The sequence below is a fragment of the Schistocerca americana genome, chromosome X (genome assembly GCF_021461395.2).
Source record: "Schistocerca americana isolate TAMUIC-IGC-003095 chromosome X, iqSchAmer2.1, whole genome shotgun sequence".
Classification (NCBI taxonomy): domain Eukaryota; kingdom Metazoa; phylum Arthropoda; class Insecta; order Orthoptera; family Acrididae; genus Schistocerca; species Schistocerca americana.
Genome location: NC_060130.1, coordinates 593,378,259 through 593,396,908, shown reverse-complemented (window position 1 = coordinate 593,396,908; position 18,650 = coordinate 593,378,259). Strand labels below are relative to the sequence as shown.

Below are 18,650 nucleotides of genomic sequence, written 5' to 3'. Positions count from 1 at the left end.
CACATCCATGCCCGAGGCAGGATTCGAACCTGCGACCGTAGCGGTCACGAGGTTCCAGACTGAAGCGCCTAGAACCGCACGGCCACACAGGCCGGCACACTAATCTCCTCCTTCTCATAGACTCCAAGCAGCTCCCCACATAACATCAACTTTACCGCATCAGCGATACCTTTTTTCAGTAATATCGCCTTCTCTCGTATTTCTTTGTACTTAATACCATTTTCATATTTCACAAAGTAGGTTAACAGCGGCTAAATCTCTGCTGCCAGCCCATCCATGAATGGGAAAATGAAATCAAAATAAAGAAAGAAAAATATTACTAAGTAGCGACTTGCTTCTCTAGTATCGCGCTCATTTCCTTCCACACACTCTCTCTTTTCTCCCGATTGTAATGGGTTGTTCCCCTGGTATAGACATGCGTATTCAAATACAGAGATATGTAAGCAGGCAGAATACGGCGCTGCGGTTATCAACGTCTATATAAAACAACAAGTGTCTGGCGCAGATGTTTGATCGATTACTGATGCTACAATGGCAGGTTATATAGATTTAAGTGAGTTTGAACGTGGTGTTATAGTCGGCGCACGAGCCATGGGACACAGCACCGCCGAGGTAACGATGAAGCGAGCATTTTCCCGTACGACCATTTCATGAGTGTACCGTGAATATCAGGAATCCGGTAAAACATCAGATCTGCGACATCGCTGCGGCCGGAAAAAGATCCTGCAAGAACGGGACCAACGACGGCTGAATAGTATCGTTCAGCGTGACAGAAGTGCAACCCTTCCGCAGATTGCTGCAGATTTCAGTGCTGGGCCATCAACAAATGTCAGCGTGCGAACCATTCAACTAAAAGTCATCGATATGGGCTTTAGGAGCCGAAGACCCACTCGTGTACGCTTGATGACTGCACGACACAAAGCTTTACGCCTCGCCTCGGTCCATCAACACCGACATTGGACTGTTGATGTTGCCTAGTCAGAGTGATGTTGCCTAGTCAGAGTGATGTGGGATCCCCTGATACGTCTAGAAACTATTCTGACAGGTGATACGTACGTAAGCATCCTGTCTGATCACCTGCATCCAGTCATGTCTATTGTGCATTCCGACGGACTTCGGTAATTCCAGCAAAACAATACGACACCCCACACGTCCAAAATTGCTGCAGAGTGGCTCCAGGAATACTCATCTGAGTTTAAACACTTCCGCTGGTCACCAAATTCTCCAGACACGAACATTATTGAGCATTTCTAGAATGCCTTGCGACGTGCTGTTCAGAAGAGATCTCCACCCCTCGTACTCTTTCGGATTTATGGACAGCCCAACAGGATTCATGTCAGTTTCCTCTAGCACTACTTTAGATATTAGTCGAGTCCATGCCACGTCATGTTGCGGCACTTCTGCGTGCTCGCAGGTGCCCTGCACGATATTAGGCAGGTGTACCACATTCTTTGGCTCTTCAGTGTGTAATTTGACGGTGAGTATGCTTTCCTCCTTGTTCATTGACTCAGAAGTGACGATAACAGTACGTGAGACAAGGGAGGTGAGGATCTTTGCTTAGCACCCAAGGATCGGCTGGGGTCTACCTAGCCACGAGTCGGCCTCGCGCAACACATTTCGCAGTAGCGATACTAGTGTGACTTGCCTCGCGAAACTGCTGTGAGAGGCTGTTTCGCGTAGTGCAAACGCACGGTGAGCGAGGAGAGCGTGTGTTGCGCAGGTGCTAGTGCACGACGCGCTGAACGTGCCGGCGGAGACGAGCGCGGCGTGGCTGGCGTCCCCCGGGCAGGAGGTGCTGCTGTCGCTGCAGCCGCAGCTGATGTACGCGACGCAGGCCGCGCAGCTCGAGCGGCCGGGCCGCCGCGGCTGCCTGCTGCGCGAGGAGCGGCCGCTCGACTTGGAACGCGCCTACTCCAGCCACAACTGCCGCCACGACTGTCGCAACAACCGCACCTGGCAGCTCTGCGCCTGCCTGCCCTTCCACGTCTACGACACTGACACTGGTCAGCCGCTTCCTCAAACTGCAGTGCTGGCCATTCAAGAGGAAGGATAGCAAATAGCAAGATTTTACTTATTGTGTCTACACAGTATAGCAGGAAGAATGCATGATTAGATTACACGTCTACGTCTACGTGATTACTCTGCTGTTCACGATAAAGTGCCTGGCAGAGGGTTCAATGAATCACCTTCAAGCTGTCTCTCAACCGTTCCACTCCCGAACGGCACGCGGGAAAAACGAACACTTTAATTTTCTGTGCGAGCCCTAATTTCTCTTATTTTATCGTGATGATCATTTCTCCCTATGTAGGTGGGTGCCAACAGAATGTTTTCGCAATCGGAGGAGAAATCTAGTGATTCAAATTTCATGAGAAGATCCCGTCGCAACGAAAAACGCCTTTGTTTAAATGATTGCTACTCCAAATCACGTATCATGTCTGTGACACTATCTCTCATATTTCGCGATAATACAAAACGAGCTGCCCTTTTTTGTACTGTTTCGATGTCATCCGTCAGTCCCACCTGGTGCGGATCCCACACCGCACAGCAATACTCCAGAATAGGGCGGAAAAGCGTGGCGTAAGCAGTCTCTTTAGTAGACCTGTTGCACCTTCTAACTGTTCTGCCAATGAATCGCAATCTTTGGTTTGCTCTACCCACAATATTATCTATGTGATCGTTCCAATTTAGGTTATTTGTAATTCTAATCCCTAAGTATTTAGTTGAATTTACAGCCTTCAGATTTGTTTGAGTTATCGCGTAATCGAAATTTAGCTGATTTCTCTTAGTACTCATGTAAATAACTTCACACTTTTCCTTATTCAGGGTCAATTGCCACTTTTCGCACCATACAGGTATCTTATCTAAATCATTTTGCAAGTCGTTTTGAACATCTGATGACTTTACAAGACGGTAAGTGACAGCATCATCTGCAAACAATCTAAGACGGCTGCACAGATTGTCTCCTATGTAGTTAACATAGATCAGGAACAATAGAGGGCCTATAACACTTCCTTGGGGAACGCCGGATATTGCTTCTGTTTTACTCGATGACTTTCCATCTATTACTACGAACTGTGACCTTTCTGACAAGAAATCACGAATCCAGTCGCACAACTGAGGCGATATTCCGTAGGCACGCAGTTTGGTTCGAAGACGCTTGTGAGGAACGGTGTCGAAAGCCCTCTGGAAATCTAAAAATATGGAATCAATCTGACATCCCCTGTCGATAGCACTTATTACTTCAGGACTATAAAGTGCTAGTTTTGTTTCACAAGATCGATATTTTCTGAATCCGTGCTGACTATGTGTCAATAAATAGTTTCCTTCGAGGTACCTCATAATGTTCGAATACAGTATATGTTCCAAAACCCTGCTGCAAATCGACGTTACTAATATAGGCCTGTAATACAGCGGATTACTCCTACTTACCTTTTTGAGTATTGGCGTGACTTGAGCAATTTTCCGGCCTTTAGGTACGGATCTTTCTGTGAGCGAGTGGTTGTATATAATTGCTAAATATGGAGTTATTTTATCAGCATACTCTGAGAGGAACCTGACTCGTATACAATCTGGAACGGAGGCCTTGCCTTTATTAAGTGATTCAAGCTGCTTACACGATCCAGTCACATTAATGTGACCACCGCCAATGTCTGACGTCAACGCGCAATGGTTCAAATGGCTCTGAGCACTATGAGGCTTAACATCTGAGGTCATCGGTCCCCTAGAACTTAGAACTACTTAAATCTAACTAACCTAAGGACTTCACACACATCCATGCCCGAGGCAGGATTCGAACCTGCGACCGTAGCGGTCACACGGTTCCATACTGAAGCGCCTAGAAGCGCTCGCCCACTGCGGCCGTGCAACGCGCAATAACCACTCACAGAAGGCAGGTGGGAGCACTTGCAGTGGAGGGTATCTAAAGCATGTCAGGGGGACGTAATGCGGAAACCGAGCGATTTATCTGACATGCAAAAGAGCATGGTTATTGGCTTTCGGGTAAAGGATGGAAGCATTTCTGAAATAGATAAGTTTGTAAGCTTATAGAATGCTGCCATGGTTAAAGTACACCGTGTATGGCAAAATGTCACATCCAAAACCGATGCTGAGGCGTCTGTGGTGCACCAACCCACAGACGTGTATAGGCGAATAGACGTGCAACAGTTGAGTAACTGATCCCTAGATTAACCAAGGGGCTACCAACAGTGTGTCGTATTCGACCGTCTAGTGACCGTTGCTGTGTATGGGTCTCCACAGTAGGCGCCTCGTTCATGCACCGATGCTGGCTAGCGTTCATTGGCAACGACGACTGGAATTTGTGCGCCAGTATTGCAACTGGACAGCTGCTGGGTTGCGATAGGTGGCCTTTTCATGTGCATCACGTTTTATGCACCATTGGACTGATGGCGGTTGGCATGTACGGCGTGAAACTTCTGAAGGCAAACAACCTGCTATAATTGTCAGAATGGTCCAGGCCTGAGGAGGGGACGTTATAGTCTGGGGAATGTTATCGAGGCATTCCCTGAGTGGTCTCGACATTCTGGGAGGCGCAATGGATTAACACATGAATGGATCCATCCTTGGGGACATTTCCACCTCTACATGTAACCTGTTTTTCCTCAACGCAGTGGCATCTACGAGCAGGACAATGCAATTTGTCACACAGCTCGCAGTGTACGTGCACGATTCGTAGAGTACCAGGGTGAGTTTACCATAGTCCCATGGCCATCAAACGCCCCGAATTTAAACCCAATCGAGAATCTGTGGGACCCCCTCGATCGGGCTCTTCGCATCATGAATGCTCAACTGAGAAACCTAATGCATCCTGTAGTGCTGCGGCCACAACTTCTACTGACGTAGGGTCGGTTGTTTCCTTCCTCTAGCACATTGCGCTTCAAAAGAACCTGTCTTTTCTAATTCGGTAATCATTTTTTCCAGACCCTTGCCAGGCATCGCACCAACGCCATGTTTCATACCCTAGAACTCTTGCAGTGTTATTAGTGCACAGTCACTGTTCAGTGCGCGGTCCTGCATTGAGTCAGTCAAGCGGCTCAAACGCAAACAGAGAAATAGACGGTCCAGACTGTATACCAGTCAGGTTCCTTTCAGGATATGCTGGTACAATGGCTCCTCACATAGCAATCATATACAACCACTTGCTCGTGGAAAGATACGTGCCCAAAGACTGGAAAGTTGCACAACTCATACCAATACCCAAGACAGGAAATAGGAGTAATCCACTGAATTACAGACCCATGTCACTAACGTCTTTTTGCAATAGAAATATGCAACATATACTGTGCTCGAACATTGTGAATCACCTGGAAGAAAATGATTTATTGACAAGTAGCCAACACGGATTCAATTGTTTATTCTCGCCATGTAATGAGTGCTATGGACAAGGGACTTCAAATGGATTCCATACCAGAGGTTTTTGACACCGTTTCTCACAAACTAAAACTAAAACTCCATCCGAACAGGTCCTGGAAAGCCCAACTGTACCGACCGGCCGCCGTGTCTTCCTCAGCCCACAGGCGTCACTGGATATGGATATGGAGGGACATGTGGTCAGCACACCGCACTCTCGGCCGGAGGTCAGTTTACGAGACCGGAGCCGCTACTTCTTAATCAAGCAGCTCCTCAGTTTGCCTCACAAGGGCTGAGTGCACAACGCTTTCCAACAGCGCTCGGCAGACCGGATGGTCACCCATCCAAGAGCTAGCCCAGCCCGACAGCGCTTAACTTCGATGATCTAACGGGAACAGGTGCTACCACTGCGGCAAGGCCGTTGGCACCGTTCCTCACAAGAAACTTCTAATTAAATTGCACGGCTATGGAGTATAGTCTCAGTTGTGTAACTGGATTCATGGATTTCCTGTCAGAAAGGTTGCAGTTCGTAATAACCGATGGAAAGTGATCGAGCAACACGGAAGTAATATCCGGCGTTCTCCGTGGACGTATTGTGGGTCCTCTGCTGTTCCTGATCCACATAAACGATTTAGGAGACAATCGGAGCAGACCTCTTAGATTGTTTGCGGATGGTGCTGTCATTTACTACCATATAAAGTCATCAGATCATCAAAACGAATTTCAAAATGATTTAGACAAGATATTAGTATAGTAAAAAAAGTGGGAATTGACTCTAAATCATGAAAAGCGTGAAGTCATCCATATGAGCACTAAAAAGAATCTGCTAAATTTCAGTTACACGATGAATCACACACGTCTAAAGGCTGTAAACTGAGCTAAATACTTAGGGATTACAGTTATGAATAACTTAAACTGGTATGATCACCAAACCAAATACTGCAATTTATTGGCAGAACGCTTAGAAAATAGAACAGATCTATTAAAGATACTGCTTACACTACGCTTGTCCGCTCTCCTCTTGAGTATTGCTGTGTGGTGTGGGATCCACATCAGACTGGATTGGCAGAGGACCTCGAAAAAGTTCAAAGAAGGACAGCTCGTTTTTTATTATCGCGAAACAAGAGATAGATGTCATGGAATTCGCCATAGCTTATATTGCATGCCTTGTGCCACTGCTAGTCACTGCATTACCTGTTACACCTGTAACTGGAACTAGACAAAAGCGATTCTCTCTATGCTTCTGTTCGAGTCCTGATATCTTTTGTGTTCGCGATTCTTACGCAAGATTTACGTTGATATGGAGATAGCAGAACCGTTCTGCAGTCTGTCGCAAGATCCAGATACTCCATAGAATTCAGAGCGATAGCCCTGTAGTGCCCGTTGTATATCTTAAATGATGCATTACAGAAAGCACTTCTCGCGGTTTAGACGAAATACTGGATAATCCGTAATTAATTGGGCAAAGCGAAAGAGAAATAAGTTAGATTTCTTTGGGCTAGGTGGAGTTTTATGTGTCCAAGAATTATCGCGAAGTGCGTGGAAGAAAATATATTTTCTTAAAAAAAATGAATGTTGTTAGTACGCTCCTCTTCCTGCTGATAACATGGGCTTTCGAAATAGGATACGCAATTTCTCCTTCAAGTTCCTCAGCATACTTCATAAGGCTGAGCGGACCGGCCTTTCGTGTGGTGTCAGATACATTGACCTCTCAGTTATGGGAGTAGGTACACACATTTCTCCTTAGCCCCTATTCTATAAATATTCTTCCTATTCCATTCATTGATTGTGTGTACGTCTTTCTTCAAGTATTTGGTGATTCTACAGTTACTGTTTTCTGCTTCTGGTAAAACAGTCGACGTTTTAACTGAAGCCGATCGCCAGCTAACGTGGCTTATCATTTGTAGAGATACTATTTACTTATTTCTTGTGACTCTACCATTAATAGAAATGGAATATTATTAATCAACATACTTAGATATTCATCCATTAGAAGACCAAAGTAAATGACATAGGAATATTTATATATCAGCGTTGAGCTCTGAATCGACACCTGAAGATCAACTTTCAGTCTAAAAGGGTTAAAATCTTTTTAAAGACTTTATACGAAAATATGCTTTATTATGTAAAGTGACTAGCACCATTACTTCATAACATATTTGCGACCTCTTAATTGTCGAACATTATAACAGATATGGTGTTATAATACTATACACTGCTGTAACTTTCTTAGATTTCAATAATGTCAAGATATTCCTCTAAGGAGCAATATCCTTTTTACACTGAAATAATTGCTTTGGTTTCAGATGGAAAGAGAAAGTGTGGCTTCCTCGATTTGAAGTGTCTACAGAAACACAGAGGTAATTGTACTTGATTTCTGAGATAAGCGTAGAAAATGTTTCCCCTCTATTTCGATTAATATGTAGCCAGTTAATCAGTTCTCTCACTGAACAGGTCAAACGAAGTCAAAAACAAACTCTATCTTGGTACTGATGTGACTGTCTCACTCTCAAAAAAAGATATAATAGATTACTCCATGAAAATCAGAAATGTCTTCACTTTTTCCATGTGTAAATGGTTTCCTCCGGATTGTACTTACTTAACGCAAATATCTTACGTAACTGGGTCTAAGAAAAAAATGCGATATACCACGAAGGAATTATCCGAATGAGATGGAAATCGGTAAATGTGATGTATATGTGCAGACAAACAAATGATTACAATTTCAGAAGAATTGGATAATTTATTCAAGAGAAAGAGTTTCACAAATGGAGCAAGTCAACAACGCGCTGGTCAACTCAGGCCCTTATTCAAGCAGCTATACGATTTGCTGTTGATTGATAGAATGGTTGGATGTCATCCTGACGGGTATCGTGCCACATTCTGTGCAATTGGTGTGTTCGATTGTCAAAATACCGAACTAGTTGAAGGGTCTTGCCCATAATGCTCCTAATGTTCTCCATTGGGGATAGATCCGGCAACGTTGTTGACCAAGGTATGGTTTGGCAAGCACGAAGACAAGTGGGAGGAACTCTCGTCGTTTGTGAGCGGGCATTATCTTGCTGATATGAAAGCTCAGCTTGCCTTGACATGGAGGGCAACAAAACGGATCCGGGCTTAGAGTATCGCCGACGTACCGCTGTGGTGTAAGTGTGCTGTAGATGACAACCAGAGGAGTCCTGCTATGAAATAAAATAATACCCCGACCATCACTGTTTGTTGTCGGGCTGTACGGCGAACGACAATCAGGTCGGTGTCCCATCGCTGTCCGGAGAGTCTCCAGATACTTCTTCGACCTGGACGCACTTCAGATTGAGCCCCAATGATCAGTTCTAGTGCTTGTCTTTGTGATTGCAAAAGCCTACCTTGCCCATCAAAGTCGCCGGATCTCTTCCCAATTGAGAATGTCTGGAGCGTTATGGGTAGGGTCCTCCAACCAGCTCGGGATTTTGACGAGCTAACGCTCCAGCTGGACAGAATCTGGCACGATACAACTCACGAGGACATCCAACAACTCTATCAATAAATTTCAAGCTGAATAAGTGCCAGAGGCAGACCGACGCGCCATTAACTTGCTTAATTTGTGAAGCTCTTTCTCTTGAGTAAATCATCCACTTTTTCTGGAACTGAAATCTTTTGTTTGCCCGTACATGCACATCACATCTATCGATTTCCGTTCCATTCGGATAATTCATTCGTGGTGCGTAGTTATATTTTTTTCCGCCAAATTGAAATTGCTTTGCAAATCCGACCAGTGCATTTGTGCAGTGCTTGTAGTCTTTTGGGGCAATATTAAATAAAATAGGGTTAATCTACGTCAGTACGGAAAAGACTTTCTGAAACGAGTACACAGTGGGTAAAAGTAGAATGTTTGAACTATGTGAAAGGAACGAATTACGCGAACTCGTAAAATTTTAAGTTAAAAATAAAGAAGAACACAACATGATTCTTGAGTTTCTGCCGGCGTATTTGATAATCAAAATATCCACGGGTGTACTGCCGGTCTACAGTGTCCAACGGGCACAATATTTCGACGATCATACATGTCGCCATCATCAGGTGAACTGACGGACTGAGCTCCTGTGAACGTGCCGGTACGAAGATCCGTACGCTATGACTGCTCAGGGGGAACTGGGTTCGGTCGCGGTGGCGGCCGATTTAAATACCCTCCGCCCGCGGCGCACTCCCTCCGCCGTCCGCGCCCCGCGCCACGGTCGCGCGGTGGAAAAGATTACGACGGCGTCTGAGGTGACGTCGGTGTGATGGCTCTGTCCGCCGTGGTCGTCACAACTGTACGTTTGCTCGATTTACTCTTGATTAACCCAATCGCTGGTTCCCAAGCCTTGCTAAGATTATAGCCACAGTCACGGTTTATGAGGTCGTGATTGGTGCGAATTTCGATGGCCTCTCTAACAACGCTGTCCCAGTATCTCGACGTCTGTACCAGAAGCCTCGTGCGTTCATACTCCATAGCGTGATTTTCCGACAAACAATGTTCAGCGACCGCCGACTTGCTCGGATACATCAGTCGAGTGTGCCTCTGGTGTTCACGGCATTGATCCTCGACGGTGCGCATCGTCTCACCAATATACGACTTGCCACATTGACACGGAATCTGGTACACGTCGGCCTTCCTCAAACCGAGGTCATCCATGGATGAAATCACGAGGGAGGAGGTAGGCACTGCGTTTATTTCATATACAGGCGCACTCTCGGTGGAAATCGCCCGCATTTTGAAGAAACACCGGGTCGGAACTGTGTTTTGTCCTCCGAATAAAACTCGTGCACTGGTGGGGAGCGCCAAAGATGACCTCAGTTTGAGGAAGGCTGGCGTGTACCAGATTTCGTGTCAATGTGGCAAGTCGTATATTGGTCAGACGATGCGTACCGTCGAGGATCGATGCCATGAACACCAGAGGCGCACTCGACTGATGTATCCGAGCAAGTCGGCAATCGCTGAACATTGTTTGTCGGAAAATCACGCTATGGAGTATGAACGCACGAGGATTCTGGTACAGACGTCGAGATACTGGGACAGCGTTGTTAGAGAGGCCATCGAAATTCGCACCAATCACGACCTCATAAACCGTGACTGTGGCTATAATCTTAGCAAGGCTTGGGAACCAGCAATTGGGTTAATCAAGAGTATATCGAGCAAACGTACAGTTGTGACGACCACGGCGGACAAAGCCATCACACCGACGTCACCTCAGACGCCGTCGCAATCTGTTCCACCGCGTGACCGTGGCGCGGGGCGCGGATGGCGGAGGGAGTACGCCGCGGGCGGAGGGTATTTAAATCTGCCGCCACCACGACTGAACCCAGTTCCCCCTGAGCAGCCATAGCGTACGGATCTCCGTACCGGCACGTTCACAGGAGCCCAGTCCGTCAGTTCACCTGATGATGGCGACATGTATGATCGCCGAAATATTGTGCCCGTTGGACACTGTAGACCGGCAGTACACCCGTGGATATTTTGATTAAGAACACAATAATTTACATATAGCGCTTTCGGTAAGTCTCGTATATACCGAGCACCACGCTGGGTGCTGAAATGTGGTAAATGGGAACTTGTGGTGGAAGTATACGGAAAAAATGATTGATTTCTCGTTTTCTGGGTGCCAAGCTTGATGAACATTAATTAAATGAAAAGTCATCCTTCAATGGATGTGTGCAAAACATCAGAATGACTGAGAGGTTAAAACAGATAGTAATGTCAAAACAGTTTATTAAAATAAAAACAAAAAGAGAAACATTATTGACTAAAGTTTGCATTGGCGCTTGGAATGGACAAACATGTCACAAATGCGTTGTCAGAGCAGCTGGCTTGTCAGTGAGATTTCACTGAAGTCTTGAACCGATCTTTAGCGGTGCAGAGTTGCCTGTTGGTGGGGTTCTTTCGTGTTCTTTACCTCTGCGAGGAGACACATAGAGCATAGAAGTAACTTCGATGCTGTGTGAGTGGATAGCACCAGGAAGATGATTGATAGTTGTCAACAGTTGAACAGCCTGTTCCCTTTGTGCAGGCCGCGAGGATTCGCCCAGTGGTCCACTGGCGAGGACTGAAGGTTTACCATTCAAGTAGTAACATCATGAAGGATCGGTTTCCCGGGGCTGTTCATGGGTGGAATTACAGAAGCGGCACCCAAGGAATCGGATTTTAACCGGATGACGGTGATGATGATAATGACTCGTTGGCAGAGTCAAAACTTAGATCAATTTTGTAATCAGACCGCAAAAGTAGCATCAGTTGAGACAGTGGCTTCAGAAAATGGAACCAATGAGAATGCTCCTGACAATAAGCAACAGACTGGAATGAAATGCAGTAAAGAGTGGAATGGAACCAGAGCAAAATGGAGTAGACTAAAGTCATCACAGGATCGGATCAGCACCAAGAGAAAGTGCAAACCAAGTCGCGGCTACCAAGTCTTGAGATTAAGTCCCAACACGAAGTCTCTCGGAAGGATCATCAGGAAATCTCACTTCTTAGAAAAGAAGGTCGTCTGAATGTCATCACCCTACTGACAGTACGCTCATTCCTCATTCTCCACTCTCTGTCTCTCTGGTTTTTGACGCAGGTCTCTCGCTCTTCGGGAGGGCTGGAATTTTCTCGTCATTTCTTATCATTGGCTGACTATATATCAATGCCAGTCAATAGATGATTCCCCGTGAGCAGTTATCCTCCTCTTGACTCCTTGTTCCACGCTGTCCATTTTCGTTTCTTGTGGACAGACTACCCCATACACGCGACCAGCAAATGTCTTCCGGTTTTGCCTACAGGGTGACGGCTGGGGATGGTGGAGTACTGCCATTGGTCTAATAACATGGTGCGCAATGATGAAGAGTTTGCAGAGATGATTGTGTGGTCTGATGAGGCATAGTTCAAACTCAATGGTACAGTAAATCGCCACAATTGCATCTACTGGACCGCCGAAAATCCGAACGTCCATGTAGACAAAGGCTTCATACATCCATTTTACCTGCCATCTGAGACTTGTATAGAGACGGAAGAGATTAATTTCAACAAGATGGTGCCCCAGCCTACTACCAAAATCGTGTTAGGGCGTATCTCGACGAAAATCTACCAGAAAGATGGATAGGCCGTAGAGGTGCTGTGGAGTACCCACCACGTTCCCCAGACCTAACTCCTCTGCACTTTTACCTGTGGGAAACGCTAAAGGACGTCGTTTATCGACAAAAGCCACGCACATTGGATGAACTTCGAGAATTCATCGTACATTCGTGTGCAAATATCCAACTGAACACGTTGCAGGCAGTAGTTCGTGCTGCAGTTCGGCGGCATCGTTTGTGTGTGAATGTTAATGGTGACCATTTCGAACACCTACAGTGATATCTTTAAGTTGGACTTTAAGCTACACTTTCACCAAAAATGAGACAAGTCCGTCAACTAGTTTGCGAGTTATGGACTTTTAAACAGTGGATACATTTTTTGGACGCCTCTGTATTCCGTCTCTACGACCAAAATATCACACGCTTATAAAACTTCATCTAATCAGTTCCGAAAAATCACACTTTCCTCAAAATGTTCGTAACTTAAACCGCATTAGTCACGACGCGTTCTATCTGAAATGATCTCACAAGCTCTTCATTTTTCATACTATTTTCTCGGAGACATCAAGCATGGTGTTACTCGGAAACAGGTTAGCGAGCGACTCTCTCGATGCTCCTCTCCTCTCTGCCCCTCTAACTATCTGCACGCGGGAACCGCTTGAGTCGCGCGGGATTAGCCGAGCGGTCCAAGGCGCTGCAGTCATGGACTGTGCGGCTGGTCCTGGCGGAGGTTCGAGTCCTCCCTTGGGCATGGGTGTGTGTGTTTGTTCTTAGTATAATTTAGGTTAAGTAGTGTGTAAGCTTTGGGACTGATGACCTTAGCAGTTAAGTCCCATAAGATTTCACACATATTTGAACATTTTTTTGAACCGCTTGATTCTGATTGGCTATTGATCTGAATGACCAATCATAATGATCCTTCCAGGTCATTCTCGCGGCAAAACCTGCCTTAGCCAACCACTAATCATACAGTCATTTCAAATTCAATTTTCAATATATTGTTTAATAAAATAGAACGAAATGCAACATATCCTTTAAATTAATATAGAAACTTTTTCCGCATCAGACTTTTATTCTGGTTGCTCTCTTAAAAAAGCAAGCACCCATCGACATACGCCATCAGCATCGTGGTTGCAACACAGTTGTAAAGTCTCTACAGTGGGAAACAGTGCTCTTCTCGGCCAGTCCGCATTACCCATAGCTCGCGATTCGAGAAAGGATTTTCCCAAAACTCAAACAAGCACTTCAGCGTCCCCTCTTCTGTGTCCATTCACACGCTGTTTCTTACATTATGGCATTCACTACACGCTCTCATGCTGGCAATTGCAAAGCTATGACGTCAAATGCAGTCGATCGCCATGGTCCTGCAACTAATTCTCATAATAGCGGTCATGTGGCTTGCACACTTGTACTACTGAAATGACATCTCTGGTGGAGAAGGAAACGACTAAAAGTGCAAATGGTTTATAATGAAATGATCACAGTCGTATCTCTCATGGTGCCCCCTGCAATAACCATTTGACCCAAAAACGACCCATGTGACTGCCTGACATCTGCGAAGTCTGTGTGGAGAGCTCAACACCCCTCGGAGCGACGAATCTTGACTCTACCATCGACATATTGCAACAGGACCTATCAATCATCTGAAAAGCGGTCCCCATGGTTCACTCATAATATGTGGCAGCCGTTGTTGAACATGTCGTTGGGTAAACGATTTCACACACACAGATCGTTTGGCTCAGAACCCAATTCTCAACAACATGCAGTGAACGATGTTATGCAAAATACGCGTAACTTCCTCATCACCGAACACTACATGTGAGTTCGTGATGTTTGCACAACGGTGGGAAATTTTTCTCTTGCAGTTTCTTCCAAACAAAAGATGTGTGTCTTAGGAACCTGTGCTCCAGCAGCCTTAAAAAGGAAAATTAATATGATAGCATACTGCGTAGTTTCTGGCATTCGGCGGCTGTGTGACGGTTGAAAAACAAAAGGGAAGGCAGCGATTTGTTTAACGAGAGCAAATTTCGGACGTTAAAGAGTGAAAATGGTGTGACAGTAGACGTTAATGAATTCCGTTACCGTAAAAAATAACCAGTGTTTGTCTTTGTTGTGATCCTCGGATTGAAGAGAGGTTTCATGCAGCTCTCCACACTAGTCTATCCCATGTAAGCTTCTTCATCTCTGCATAACCACGGCAACCTAAATCCATTGGTATCTACTTACCTTATTCTGTCCTTTGTCTCCCTCTATAACTTTTAGACCTCACATTGCCTTCCATTACAGACCTGACGATTCCTTCCTGCCAGAAGATGTGTGCTATTAACCAACCCTTATTTTAATCATTTTTTGCCACAACTTTCTTTTTCCCCAATTCGATTTCGTACCTCCTCATTAGCTATTCGATCAACCCATACAATTTTAAACATTCCTCTGTGACTCCACATTTCAAAAGCTTCTATTAAAGTTGTACAAATTATGTTTTATAGTGATGAAAGACTGGGAAGAACTGGGACTGCCGTAAAATCCAGTATCCTGCAATAACAAATAAATATTTTTGTCCAGTTCAAAAATGTGTGGATTCCTAAGGGACCAAACTGCTAAGGTCATCGGTCCCTGGACTTACGCACTATTTAAACGAACTTACGCTAAGAAGAACAACACACACACACACGCACACACACATGCCGAGAGAAAACTCGAACCTCCGGCAGGAGTAGCCCCCCAATCACTGACATGGCGCCTCTAAACCGTCCGGCCACTCCGCGCGGGTTATGTCCCTGGTTGGGGTATGTAACAGTTTCTCACTGCCAGAGCGTGGTTTTCATTTCTCAGTCGTCACTGGAGAGTCGTGTATGATAACTGTGGTACCGACATACCTTCCGCCTTATGTTGTAGGTTGCTTGTGAAGTACAAGGTTATTCATAAGTACCTCCGGAATTTCAGAAGAGGAGTGTGTGAAAATTTCAAGAAACAGAGAAATGAAAAATGTCAGTGGACAAAGCATCTCTTCACGTTTTCATTCGTAGTTGCAGGGCGCACCGCAAGGGGGCAGGCACGTCAGAACATGTTTGTCTTATCGCAAACTGTGCCTATTTAGCACCTGTGAAGTGAGTAAAATGGCTACAATCCACTGATATGCATGGTTGTTATAATTAAACTTCCGCTACTTCTGCCATTTCAGATGAAAAACCATTTACAGTATTGAAACACAACTTTATAGGAAAGATGTCCAGACTGTGTGCTGCAGGATTTGGCGTTGTTAGTAGTGTTAGTGTCATGATTTGCCGTTAGGCGCCGGTACTGCTACAGCGACTTTGGGTTGAAACTAGGGTGACAATTCGTGCCGTTTTTCCCGGGACAGTTCCGTTTTTTCCAAAATGTCGCGCTGTCCCGAATTTTTTTTTTATTGGGACGCTCAAACGACCCGCTTTTTGTGAAGGCTGAAACATTTTAGGCTACCGCTTATTTGATTTGCAATTTACTGCGCATTACACATATATATACGCTAAGAAGTGTCACTTGCACAATTTTCTCTACAATCTTTGTTCACTGTTATTGTTTTACACTATTGGTAGCACCCATTCATGCTCACTGTTTCATCATGCCAAAGCGAAAGAGTAATTTTAACACCAATATCGGAAGTGAGTTTGCTTTTACCAGTGGTAGTGAAGAAACTGTAGAATACACGCTGTGGAAATCAAATTTTTCTATTGGGCGTGATGGAAGGTCTGCCATTGTTAATCAGGTTAAGACGAAGAAACAACAGATGAGTGTTCAGTCTCAAATGCACTTCTTGATAAAATACATAAGAGTGAAAAGTACGGTGACAGTGCAGCATAATAATTGTAAAAAGACATTTGGGATAATCTGAGTGCATTTACACAAAGGTAAATTTCTATGCACATTAAATTTTGTCAGTACACTTTTGTAACGTTTTCTTCCCTTCATTGTCTCAGGCTTTTGTAAACTTTTTAAAATATCCCGTTTTTAATTAAAATGAAAGAGACACGCTAGCAGAAATACGAGGGCAATTCGAAAAGTAAGAAACGATAGGTTGCAAAATGGAAACCACAGTGAAAATCAAAACTGTTTTATTTGCAACAGTTAGCTACAACTTCCAGCTACTTATCTCCATAGTGGACGATCAGACTTAGACGTCTGTCGTAGCGTTGTACCAACTTTCCAATACCCTCGTCACAGAAGGTAGCCGCCAGTGCTTTCCGCCAATTCTCTACGCTGGCCCACAGCTCGTTGTCTGTGCCAAAATGTTGTCTTCATAGCCAGCGGTTCATGTGAGCAGAGATGAAACTCAAAGGGAGACAATTACGAGCTGTATTGTAGGTAATCAAACATTTCCAATTGAAAACGATCCAGGAGCATCTGCATTGCCCCTGCAGAATGCGGCTGAGAATGTAATGTTGGCTGCATAGATTCAGGCGAAATTTCTCACCATACCCTCGTACTCGGCGGGAGACACTATTGTTGTAGGTGTCTTTATGTGCTCCATGTGTGCTCAGAACTAAAAACAACGACGTAACGCGATAGACGGGCATACTAGAGACAATGTCCAACACACCTGTGCAAAACTTCATCGGATTTTCACTGTGGTATCCATTTCGCGACCGATCGTTGAATAAGTCTTGTACGTGCATCAGTGTGCATTAGAGTTGCAGACAGTTAACATAGTTCCGACTAGGTGAGCAGGGCTTTACTCGTAAAATTGTTTTATCAAAACAACAGCAATACTGCTGCGAGTAACGACGCATTGGGGGAAGACAGAGAGGTTCTCTTTCCGCACTGGGGTTGAAGAACATGATTCGGAAGTTCGAATTAGCTGGCGATTTGGGAGTTGATCCTGGGGGAGGCCGACTGCCAATTGCGCTACAAATTGTGAAGAAGTTACTTTTGCCATGGCTGGGGCTGCTGGACGCAACCTACAATCTTCAAGTAGTGCACGAGATGTGTTACGACATCTGAACAGTCCACGGTCCACTGTCCGAATAGTGCTGCGAACAATTGTGAAATTGCATCTCTGACGCGTTTCCAGGCCGTCGTGGACGCAGATGCTCGTCCCCTTGAGCAACGCTTGTCTCCTGGGGCGTGAAAATGGTACGTAATTAACAAATGTTACCCTCTCGTATGAAAACTGTGTTTCTTTCAACATTTTATTCGTTATTTCTCTTCCTCATGTCGTTTAGAATGTTTCCTCAAAGTTTCACAGTCCTACAGTCACTCCTTTTCATAGGGTCCCTTGCAAGAAGCCAGAGTTTAGTTACAACCACCTTCTGCGTCTATTTTCTGTATGTCTTATGTCTTATTGTTTTCTGAATCCCCGAAATTACTTACGAATAACACTGTATAGATATGTTCAACAGATCAACATTAAATTACTCAGCTTTTAACCATTATCTTAGAGACTGGATTCCTTGTGTTGAGACTTAGGATACGTCTGAGATTTTATGAGCATTGTTCTTGTCCACATTGTGTCTCAGTTTACTGTTGACTGTAGTGTGCTTTGACGTTTCAGAGGAACTGGAGGCGGAGCAGGGTGAGAGCTGCAGCTGCGCCCCGGAATGCTCCTCAGTGGAGTATCTCGCCGAGGCGTCCACTGGCATCCTGAGGGCCGCTCGCTACCCAGCTTCCGATCACCTCATGTGAGTGCTGCTAGCTGCCAATAACACTCTCACTTATTTTCGTCTGATATAAAGCGTGCAACCAACTGTGGCACCATACCCTCAAGCGATAAGACCTTATAATTACAAATTGTATAGGTTAATTGCCGTCTTTTGCAGCTGTAATGAAAGACTTATTAAGACCTGACGCGTTTCGTTTTATTCTTAAATATTTTCAGTGGTCACCGCAACAATATGGTTTTTCTCTTACGATTTTGTTTGCTATGATCATGAACAGATGCATGCTTTACTTACTAGAGGAAGAGGTACAAAATTGGAATAGGGGCAGTAATATGGAATACTATTACATGTCGCCTTTTATGTGCTGTACTTTGGTTAGCTGCTTAAAAACTACGTTCAGAAACTGTAGACTGCTTTGGGATGCATTCATATTACAGCTGGCAGCCACTTCGAGTGAGTGAAGCCGTTTTCACGAATTCACTGGGAGGCATAATTGTGGCATGTTGCTGGTCTTCAGTTTCTTTCTTGTCATAACACATAAACTGTTAATATATTTTGTAAACAGACGTTTAGCTA

General features: G+C 44.9%; 1 protein-coding gene across 1 annotated transcript in view; it reads left to right on the top strand.

Moving 5' to 3' along the window:
- Nucleotides 1-18,099, top strand: part of LOC124556196 (sodium channel protein Nach-like) — a 113,905-nt gene extending 95,806 nt beyond the window's left edge. Inside the window, exons 6-7 of the mRNA XM_047130188.1 lie at nt 1,721-2,003; nt 17,969-18,099. Of these exons, the coding sequence (XP_046986144.1) occupies nt 1,721-2,003; nt 17,969-18,099 (414 nt within the window). The remainder of the gene's footprint in view (nt 1-1,720; nt 2,004-17,968) is intronic.
- The last annotated feature ends 551 nt before the right edge of the window (nt 18,100-18,650 follow it).